The 11316-nt window shown below is 35.6% G+C and overlaps 1 protein-coding gene across 1 annotated transcript in view; it reads left to right on the top strand.

Annotated features, from left to right (window-relative positions):
• FIP1L1 (factor interacting with PAPOLA and CPSF1) overlaps positions 1-11316 on the top strand; it is a gene marked incomplete at its 5' end in the record, with an annotated part of 40588 nt that overhangs the window by 6159 nt on the left and 23113 nt on the right. The window contains 8 exon segments of the mRNA XM_010002501.1: positions 702-805; positions 1994-1996; positions 3021-3082; positions 3278-3385; positions 4333-4463; positions 4738-4806; positions 6791-6900; positions 8659-8761. Of these exon segments, the coding sequence (XP_010000803.1) occupies positions 702-805; positions 1994-1996; positions 3021-3082; positions 3278-3385; positions 4333-4463; positions 4738-4806; positions 6791-6900; positions 8659-8761 (690 nt within the window).

The following is an 11316-nucleotide window of genomic DNA, read 5'->3' as shown; positions in this document are numbered from 1 at the left end:
AAAGAGTGTTAGGGAGGAGCATCATATATGTTGGTCCTGTTTTTTCTCTCCCCTGTGGTCCCTGGGAGGTAAAAACCATAGTAAAACACCAGACAAACACAAAACACTGGACTAAATGAACTCTTTGTGTGAAATGGCATGATTGTTTTATTTACCAGCAAGCTTGAATGCAATGGGACAGAACAGCATTTTGTGTGCTCTTCTATCTGTTTTTCAGCCTGGTCACTGAAAAATCTTAAGTATTTTCTGTAGCTTTCTGATTCTAGGGACCAAATAGATTTCTCTGAAGTGCAGTGTTGTTCTGCAACTAGAAAAAATATAGTTACTCTGGATATGTAGTTGAGAATGCCAAGAAGCTAATCTTGTGTATCCAAGTTCTTTCCACAGTGACAAGATAAGAGTAGAACCGCTGTGTATGAGCTAGATAGAGGGCAGAGGGGTATTAGATTGTGGAAATTATTTTATGCTTTTTTAGGAAATGTTGTATTTCAGAAACAAAGCTTAGTATTTCGGATACTTCCAGCATTTCAGGAGGTGAGCCTTCTAAATTTCCTGTTAGTACTACTAATATCTGATGTCTGGGAAAAGGAGAATTTCTGTCTTTTGAAGATTTCTAGAATGGATAGTTTTGTCTGGATTATTTTTCCATTGTAAAGGTAAGTACCTGCTTTTTGTCTAAGCAATGACTTTTTCTTTTGTAGAAGGTGGCAGAGGCTGAGGATGACAGTGATAGTGATAGTGATGATGATGAAGATGATGTTCAAGTCACCATAGGGGATATTAAAACAGGAGCTCCACAGTATGGGTAAGTTATTTGCAAACATTAACTGGGGAAACTTTCAAGATTACGTTTAATTATTACTATATTCTCTGCAATGCTTGTCAGTGTCAATTTGTATGCATAGTTAGTCTCAATTTAGAGTTTTTTCAGCTCTTTAATCGTGTTTTAATTATATAGTGACTTGAAAACAAAAAAAACCCCAATTAAATTAATAAAATGGAAAAACTGCTGTAAGAATTAAATTTTGTTTTCAGATTTTGTGAAATAATTGTATTAAGTTTGTGAAACATAAAGTTGTTTTTCATTATGGAATAGCAATGTTACATAGCTTTTTTAGGGTTGTTAATTGTGATGGTGATGATTTTGTTGCAAATGGTAGAGATGTAAGCACAGGGAACCATTAGAAATAGTTGTCCTTAGTCCTGTTTGTGTTGGATACAGCTCTGATTAGACCTCTATAGTTTCAGTTCCTATTGATGTTCTCAGATAAGGTTTTAATGTACTCAGGATGGAGCTGCCAGTCTCCGGGGGTTTCTCAAGGTCACGGTTTAGGCATTTGTAACAGAGATATTTTTTTTTTTGCTACTAAATTTGCCCCATATTCCTTCTTCTCTTGGTTAAGGGCTTGTTTTTCACCGAACACTTTCAAACAATGTTAATTTTACCCCAAATTACAAATTGCTATTTTTCATTACATGGAAGTTTTCTGAGGGAAGTGGTTTGTTTGTCTTGGCAATCAGACTGGTTTTATGCCTATTAAAACCAGAGTTAGTAGGGTGTAATTTCTTAATAGAATTATGACAGGTCTGCAGGTACGTCTGACTCATGTACTATTGTGTTCTTAACATTAGAATGCAGATGATTTACTCATTTTTTGAAACACAGTATTTTTAAACTTTCAGTATTTCATATCCTAAACTAACTCCAAATCAATGTAATATAAAAAATAGCAATTCTTTCCGTTATCTATTTGTCTATTTATTGCTTGGTTATTTATTTGTGTACTTGCACTACAGGTGCAGTGTAGGCAATGAGCTCAAATTTTGTGAGACTAAAGCAAAACTAGATTTATATTCTCAGTGAATTGGCCGATGCTCTTTCCATAAATATAGAAAACAGTGAGCGGATGATCCTGTATCTAACTAGAATGGAAAGTTTTATGTAGAAATGGTTGTTTTTTGAAAAACCTTTTTTTCTGGGCAAATTGCACAGGAGGTTCATGGAAGGGCGGTAATCTAAAATAAACTCAACACTGCCATTTTTTAATTTCAGTAAACAAGTTCCTCTTATAGCACTAAATGATTTTTCATGTTGTAGTCTAACTACTGTTTAAAAAAAGGCAAGACGTATTTGACAGAGTCTTGCACAAATGCATCATGGCAAATCAGAAGGTTAAGTGTTTTGTGTCACTTTTATACCACTGTAGCACTTGAATTAAAACTAAAACTCCATGGAAGTGGTATTGTCACCTGTACTCTGCCTTCAATTATATGTTGATCTCATTTTGTTAATGAATCGATACCATCTGTGAGGATAATCTACGCTGCACGCAAGTGGTAGTGAAAGCTAGCTCTTAATGTTCCAAATTAACAATATTGTAATTCCTAAGGGGGTTAATTCAGTATATTATATAGATTTTTTTTTAGTGCATTTTTATGGGGAACTCTAAAGTATTTTAGAAAGTGAAATGTTCCATACTTTTCTGTTGTTAACAAGGATAAGAGATTGCTAGAGGTACATTGAAACAGATGGCCTTTCAGTTGTTGTAGAGAAATGCTTGTGTTTTCCACTTCTGTACAGGTACAGATTAAATGGCATAATTATGAAAAGAGAAAAGGATCTGACTAAACCCTTTTTTTATTATTTTGTTTTTACTTTGATCCCCAAAATGTCTGTATTCCTAAATGAATTGCATTTTTCCTTTCTCTCTTCTTCTGGTTCTGTCCATTCTTGTTTCTATCAAGGTCTTTATCCTTTCAACTCAGGAAGAGTGACTGGGACTTGCTTCACAACTGTTTATTAGTTGGAGAAGTTGCTACTGAGCATAGAAAGGTACACTCTCTTCCTCCTAGGCTGATCTCTTTACTTTTACAGTGTTTCCAGCTTGGAAAGCTAGAGATTCAGGATGACGATTGTGCCTAGGTCCAGTTTGTTTCTGGATCTAGCTAACTCTTGTTTTGTGTTTTCTTCTGTTTTAAGAGTTTCCTCTGTCTAATTCAGTTTTGTTAATTTCTTGAAGTTATGGAGCAGCGCCTGTGAATCTCAATATTAAGACAGGAGGACGAGCTCATGGATCTTCCGGTAAGAAAATTTACACAGTACTGTTAGTAAAAATGCAACAAAAAAGTTTTATTATTTTGGATTAAGGAAATAATTTTCACTTCCAAAATTTCTTGATCAATTTAAATCTGACTTTCTACCTTAAGTATGTTACAGCTGTTTAAACTTCATCTGGTAAAGACAGAAAGCTCTAATTGTCTAACTTGTTCTTCACAGGTGCAAAAGTTAAAGGAGTGGATCTAGATGCTCCAGGGAGTATTAATGGTGTGCCACTTCTGGAAGTAGATTTGGATTCTTTTGAAGATAAGCCTTGGAGAAAGCCAGGTAATACTCTGATTTTTGTTAACTGAAATGAGGGTATTCAGCCTGATATTTTAATAATTATTCCCATTTGCCACATGTAGATGTTATAGACCATATAGAGAGAAGAAACTGTACAATTTTACTTGGAAAAAGCAGCTAAGTTACTTTCCACTTTTGTGCTGTGCCACAAAGTATGTGGATATGCCATGTTTCTTAGTATACGTCCCACACATATGTCAGCAAAATGAGACTGTGGGACATGCCCTTTATTATTTTTTTAAATACATGTGTATCCAGAGCTCTCCTTGGAAATCTGTATTTCTGTGGAGATTACTGCTGTTGGTCTGTGCCATAGGACAGAAGATAAAGCAGAATGGAAAACATTTGTAGCAGGTTTGACAATGCGGGATGGTGAAATGTAGCTGTGCTTGTTTTGTGTATTGCTTGGGCTATGCAAAGAGTGTCTACAAAATGGAAAAAAGAAGCCTAACATTCTGATGTTTGGACCATTAGCTATTTGAAATATGTTGTCTGGTCTCTTTTCTGACAATAAAAATACTTGGTGGCATCAAATGAAACTAGGAGTCAAAACAAAATGAGGAGTCAGATGCAGACCAAGCAAAAGGGAGTGGTATGTTGCTGAATATATAGCAAACCTGTCAATCTTACATTTATCCTATTGTAAAGATGCAGGTATATGACATAAAGATATCTTACTATATTCTCTGGCTATTCTTGATCCTTAAGATAGGATACTAGGTAAGATACTCTTTCTGACTAGATTTTAATGTTTTAATAGTCTTAGCACTGAATACTCATATGTTTACTCATGTAAGACTGTATTGTACATTTCAGTACTATGTTTTAAATCAGTACCTTTTGATATTTTATGTAGAGGTGTATGTATGTTAAGTGAAGAAAAGATAAACCTTGTAATGTTCTATAAACCTACGCTTTTCTGTTTAAAGGGGCTGATCTCTCTGATTATTTCAACTATGGGTTCAATGAAGATACCTGGAAAGCCTACTGTGAAAAACAAAAGAGAATACGAATGGGTCTTGAAATTTTACCAGTTACCTCAACCACAAATAAAATTACGGTAATTAGTGCAACTTCTGTGGTACTCTGTGCTTTTTTTTTTCCTGTAAAGCTGCTTGTGTGTTGTAAGCTTGTTCTGCCCAGTTCAGTTGGTTTGTTAGAGTTTGCACTTGACTCCCCACCCTCAGCCTAGAGTGTTCCTGTGTTGCTTCACTGGCAATTTGTGTGGATGGTGTGACAGACTAGCTACAGTTAGAATGCATCTGTACCATTATTCAGCCCATCATTTTAAGAGTTGTATGATATCTTAATGGGCAATGTGTTATTTAACTTAGGCTGAAGACAAAGCTATGGAAGTAAGACCAAGTGCAGAGATTCTCGATGGCAGATACCATCTCTTTAAGGTGAATTTTAGTACACTTTATTGGTCGCTCTCATTTTTGTTGAGTATTGATTCCCATGCTGCCACAGGCTGATAGAAGAACAACTGCAATGGGCGTAGCCATTATTTCACTCTCCTCTTACATCAGTGACTTGCTGCATATTTCACAAAATGCTTATTAAAAAGCATTACTTTGTTTGTCAGCCTTCTGCAAGCACGTGAGTTAGTGGCTTGGTGTATTAACAGATTTCCCAGTGAAACTAATTTTTCTTTATGTGATGGTTTATTTTAGTTGTAGTGCATTTGTTTATGCAGGTTAAAGAATTTATGTAGATGTTCTTGGGAAGCTTTTGTACATGAGTGCATGTTAGTTTTTCCTGTGGCCTTGTAGTCCTTACTGTGTTTTGTAGCACTTACCTTTGTCAACTCTGAGAAGTAAAAATCAATCTTCCATATTTTTCTGTTGTCCTTTTGTGCTTAAATGGCAATACATGAAGTTATATATAATTTTTCTTTTGGAAACACTGATTTTCAGAGAGCAGAAAAGTCTTATGACAGGATTTATCTTAAGGATTGAACTTTTTTTTTTTCGTTTCTCATTTTCTCATTTATTCTTTGATACTAAAGTTGAAATTAAAATACAAAGGTTATTTTGCTTATTTTGAATATGCAGTCATTTTTGTTCTTCAACTTTCATTAAACTGACTTGGGACTGTTACTTTCTTCTGTGACAGAAGTGTCAATTGCAGACATGTTTGGGTTTTTTTTTTCCCCCTCATATGCTACTTGAAGGTATTCAGTAATTTTTACTTAATCTTAGCAAGAATAGCTGAGAAGCTCCCTGGGATTTTTTTCCTTTCTCAGTTATTATTATAATAGTGTTTTGGAATGTGCAAATGGTGGTCAATGGGAGTTACTCTTTGCAGTTGACTACATGTTCAAACTTATCTGAACTGTTGGCATGACATATTTGTCAGATAAACACTTAAACCAAACTTATTCAATATGCTGTGGTTTTTATCTTTCATATATATGGAGGCTAAAGTTAAATTCCATTTTTAATGAATCTTAGCTATTTTTGTGCGTTTTTGTGGGTTTAGGAACTACTTTTTGTAGTAGTAGTAGTACTACTAGTAGTACTTTTTGTAGTAGTACTTTTTTGCATTTCTCTACAAGAAGTGGAGAGATCACAGCCAATATGATGATGTTATCATGAGTGACCTAGCTATGCAGAGTGATGTAGCTGTGGGGTTGGTACAGTGGGAGAGAAAAACTGATTCAGTGCGGGTTTGTCTTTAATGCAGGTTTTGCTTTCATCTGTAACGTGCTGCTGAAGTCAAGACTATATTTAAAGTATTTGCACCAAAGGTCTTGCATAGCTTTAGTGACATGTCTCTGGAATGTTGCAGTACTTCAAAAACATACTGCTGTTTCTGAAGTATTCAATCTGAACTAATGAAAAAACTTGTAAGGTTTGCATCACCCAGAGTATGAGGTGATTTCTTTGATGACTTGGAAATTAAGTGGTTACTAGATCTCATGGTCAGTAAAGCAGATGAAGGATCCAGTCCGTTACTTGTCTCACATTTTGTTGTTGGGTAGCAGACTTGTTAGATATCTCTGTCATTCAAGTTTTATATTTTTTAAAAATAATTTACTTCTTTTAAAAATTAAGATGTTACTTTGTGAATAATACAGGAAGTTCTACATGAAAATTAGTTTGTTCTGTTAATATGCAAACCCAATGCTTGGAAAATAAATACTGAAGCTGTCTAATCTTCTGTAATAATTTGTTCTCTGTCTAATTGTTTCTTATTTATATATCAAACACAGTAATTAAGTAATATATCCTTATAAAATACGGAATTTTGGTAGTTGTGTAAAGGTGATTTTTTAAAAATACCTAATTAAAGTTGGCATTTTTTTTGTGTTGGCTATGTGCTATGTTGAGTGTTGGGGCTACTACACTTCTGAAATTAAACTAATGATGCAACATTATTTTGAAGGTACAGCAGGGCAGAACTGGAAATTTGGAGAAAGAGTTGGCAGTACCGTCAACCAAAGCTGATTTCACATCTCCTCCTTCCTTATTCAAATCAGGAATTCCAACAAACAGGTCAGTTACACAGCTGCAACTCAAGAGTAAAAAAACCTTTTTAATACTGTTACTTCTATGTATTCAAAGTTCATTATTTTATAGGAAAAAAAAGGAAACCATGTTTCTGTAATAGGTAGAAATGACAGGGAGGGTGATTACTTTTAGCCTTCAGTCGCCATTACACATTCCATCCTTCAAGAGTCAGTTCAATACCCAGATAAATTTCTTTTTGGTGGAAAAAAATAAATCTGGCTTGATACTTTTTCTTGCATGTTTCTGTTGCTCCTATTGTATTCCTCCTGGTAGCCTAAACTCGCTGAGCTATCAGAGAAGATATTTCTCTGGTTTTAGTAGATTTTAATTCCTTTCCCCCCATTTTTCTTTATCTAAGAAGTAGTAAAAGTCTTCCGAACTTTGTACCAACTCTGTAATTCATTTAATTTTTTTTTACTTTTGTGAATTACGTCTGACGTGATGTTCTTTTAACAAAGTTCTCTGAATTGTATGTATGGTTCAGAGGGTAAGGATTCCAAATCTGTATCTAATACGGGTTATGTTAAAGGATTTCAATTCTTTAGGCATCCTGTTGGTGGCAGAGAATTTCTAAAACATTTCCAAAAGTGGTTAATGTCTGGAATGTAAAAACATAGTTGAGCTTAAAGTTGTAGAAAAAATGTATTCGGTAAACTCTGTGATTCTGTGAAGTTCGTATTTGTTGTAGGAAAGCTCACAACAATAAAGTCATAGGCTTGCATGGTGTAGGCTTCATAAGTGAATCCTTGTTGTATGCTCTTGCTAGGACAAATCTAACAGATATTTTATACCATATTTTTATGTGATGCTTTTTTTTCTTCCTGCCTGATGCTAGCAATCCCAAGTTTTAATGACCATATTTCTGATTTTTAAGGGCTTGAAGTGGTTGTTAATCAGAGCTTTCCTGAGAAACTTACTACATGGCCATTTCTAATTTTCCCCTCCTGAAGGTTGGGAAACCCATGTATTTTTAAGAATTAGAAGCCAGTAAGTGAAGCTGGTTTGTTGGGTAGATAAAGATGATACAAAATGGTACATTTCCAGTTGTATCACTTGTGAATTCCAGTGGTTAAAAAAGGTTGGTTTATAAACCAGTAGTGTGAATACTGTAGTTGTAAGTTGTTACAATGGTAAAACTGACTTATTCAGTCTTTAATATCTGCTCCTTTGGATATATTTGCTTGAAATAATATCTTGTGTGAAGAAAAAAATGTCTCTACCAAGTGGTCAGAAGAGATTTTGAAAGAAAATTGTGTGCTCAGTAGTCTATGAGAGTAGCTCAGTGAATGAATACATCTCAATTGTATGGATTATATGTACTTCTACTCAAACTACTTCTCTAGAATGCAGCTACTATTTTCTGTGTAAAAAACCTGTATTACTGATTTCTTTATAACCAGGCAGAGTTTTATGGAATTGGACTTTTTTTTTAATTACATATGCAGACATTTTTTGGCAATCCAGCTCTTTGAAATTTTAAAATAATTGCCTCTGTGCCATGAGGCATTTGCCGTAGCTTCGTTGTGAAATTGCTGGAAGCATTTCTCATGTAGCAGTAAAACTTCTCTCAGCTTGTAGCAGTAGTCAATGAATTTGATGAAAGTGAGAGAAAACTGATGCAACTGGATATAGCAGCATTTCTGTGGGTTTATTGGTCAGGAGCTGAGCATGAGGGGAATAGGAACTCAAAGAGCAGAAAAGACAGACACAAGAAAGGAAGACCTAGGCAATTTATCTCACCAGACGCAGCACCACTGCTCAATCACAGGCAAGCACCACCTCCAGAAAAACTAGTTAAGGCATCAGAAAATGGCAGGAACAATATAGGAGGAACAAAGCACCCAATTATGATAAGGGGGAAAAATTAAAATCAGGGCCCGATCCTAATTTAACATTTTATTTCCCTATTTACTAGTCAGGGCTTCAACATTGCTTCACGGATTATTTTACACATAGATACCACAGCACATAGCTATTTTTGATGGGAAGTCTGAGGACAGATAGTGGTTTTTACATTTTTTCTTTAGTTTTGTAAGCAAACAAAATAATTTTGTTCCTACTGTTTTTACCTTTTAAGTTTGAGTAGCGTAGATGTTTGTATATGATTGCAATTGAACTCCAAGGAAAAAAAAATAATCTCTGAGGTCTAACAAGTGGCAAGCATATTGCTTATTGCCAATATGGAGTTTGTAGTTTACAAAGGAGAAACAGTTACTGCTCACTAACAAATAAAAGTTGCTATTTCAGCGGAATTGCATCCTAAATGTTTAATTAAAAGAAAAAATCAGTGCTTCTCCATACAGTGTGTCTGTGTGAGAAATTTTGTTTGAATTTGTAAACAATTACTGTCTTAATCATAGTTGAGCTATTAGTTGTTTAGAAATTATACCAAAGCCTCTTGTGATTCTGTGATATTTAGGGCTGTTGAATAGCATAAAGTTTTATATAAATCTGAGGGAGGAGTTAGAACATAAAGAAAATGGTTTGGTAAATGCAAACAATGTTTGTTCTCTAGAGGTAGTTAAAGATTCATTGTCTGCACTGTCACAATTAACGTGAAAACCTGAAGGAATCTCTTTTGAGCATAATACTTTTAAGAACAAGAGGAGGATTTGACATATTTCAAACCTGGCTTAACCACCCAGGTCATAGAGATACCTTTTTGCAGATCAGTGCTTTTCCTTCTGTCATTTTTCAATGACTCTGAGATAGTATTTCTTTAGTAGCAGATAAATAATCAGAGGTTTCATTTACAAGCTGGATGCAAAAACCGGTATTCTCTCATTCCAGTAACATCAAGAATAGCTCTCAATCACAATACTTCCTTCTGTCAGAAGGTCTTAGTTATTACTAAAGAGTACATTATATCTAAATGAATTTTTCCTTCAGAGAAATTAGTCTGTCAATGTGATGGGCTATTTATCAGCTTTGTTTGTGCTTGGGCCGGTCTATAAACAGCATTTTTATGAGAACTGATTTGGGGTATGTCAGTGCTGTGAAAAAATAGAGGTTTCTCTTGTTTCATGAGCTAAGTGTGCAAGACTGAATGATGAAAACTAGACACTGTCTTTGTATATCAATAATTTCTGAATTAAGTTTGTTTGCTACCTAGTTATATCAATCGGCTATAAGTAAGCTCAGCAAAGTTGAAGCCATCCTTAAGAGCAGGAAAATAAATCATAAACCACATATGTGAGAGAAGAAGGAACACAAAAACATATTAAATACAGTTTTTAAAGTGGTCTGTAGTTCTTAGACTAGACTATAAGTTTGGTGAATAAATGTGGCATCCAGGGTCCATGTGCCCAAAATCCAGGTTATTTTCGATATTACTTGTGATTGTGATAAGTGATTTCTGAAGCCTTGCATTCAGAAAACAAGTAATTTCTGAAACTGAATTTGGAAACTAATTTGCTTTGTCTTTTTTAAAAATCTTTTTCCCCCTGTCTCTCTGTAGAACCTAAATAAACTCAGCTTGCCAAATGAAGCTGAGATATCTTTCTGAGTTAAATCTCCTTGGAGAGTGGTATTCATAGTGGGAATAGCTAGTAAATAACAATTCTGTAATTAGAGTGAAATCACTAACTGAGCTGTTGGAATGTTCCTTTTGTTAGAATGTTCCTTTCAAGCTATACTTTGTGTGAACTCTGCTGTGGGTTCATGTGCATCCCACAAGTGTGGATTGCCTTTTTGTATTTGAGTGTATCCATTGAGAAAGCATCTGTATTCCAGGTGCCCTGATCATGTAAAGGACAAAAACAAACCCTTTGTTTTCTTTGCATACAGCACCGAGTCAGAATTCTAGTAATGCTTACTTAACATCTTATCAATAAGCTAGATAGTGGCTGGGGAGTCTTTGAATTTCCCCGTGTGCCAACCTGCTATGACTTAACCAAGATCCAAGGCTTCAGATTTGTCCCTTTTACAGTACTGCTGAACTGTTGTATTCCAGACACCTCAGATGCCTCTTTTGCCGCTCTTGACTTTCTTCGCCACCTGGGCACACTGCTGGCTTGTGTTCAGCTGCTTGTCAATGAGAACCCCCCAGGTCCTTTTCTGCCAGACACTTTCCAGCCACTCTTCCCCAAGCCTGTAGCGTTGCCTGGGGTTGTTGTGGCCCAAGTGCAAGACCCAGCACTTGGCCTTGTTGAAGCCCAGACCATTGACATTAGCCCAACCATCTAATCCGTCCAGGTCTCTCTGTAGAGCCTCCCCATCTTCATGCAGATAAACACTCCTCCCTAGCTTGGTGTCATCTGCAAACTTACTGATAATGCACTCTATGTCCTTATCAAGATCATCAATAAAGATGTTAAACAGAAACGGTCGCAACACTGAGCCCTGAGGAACACCACTTGTGACTGGCTGCCAGCTGGGTTTGACTCCACTGGCCACCACTCT

The sequence above is a fragment of the Chaetura pelagica genome, unplaced genomic scaffold (genome assembly GCF_000747805.2).
Source record: "Chaetura pelagica isolate M959 unplaced genomic scaffold, ChaPel_1.0 scaffold67, whole genome shotgun sequence".
NCBI classification, from domain to species: domain Eukaryota; kingdom Metazoa; phylum Chordata; class Aves; order Apodiformes; family Apodidae; genus Chaetura; species Chaetura pelagica.
Note: the sequence above shows the minus strand (reverse complement) of the source record. Positions and strands in the feature narration are given on the sequence as shown.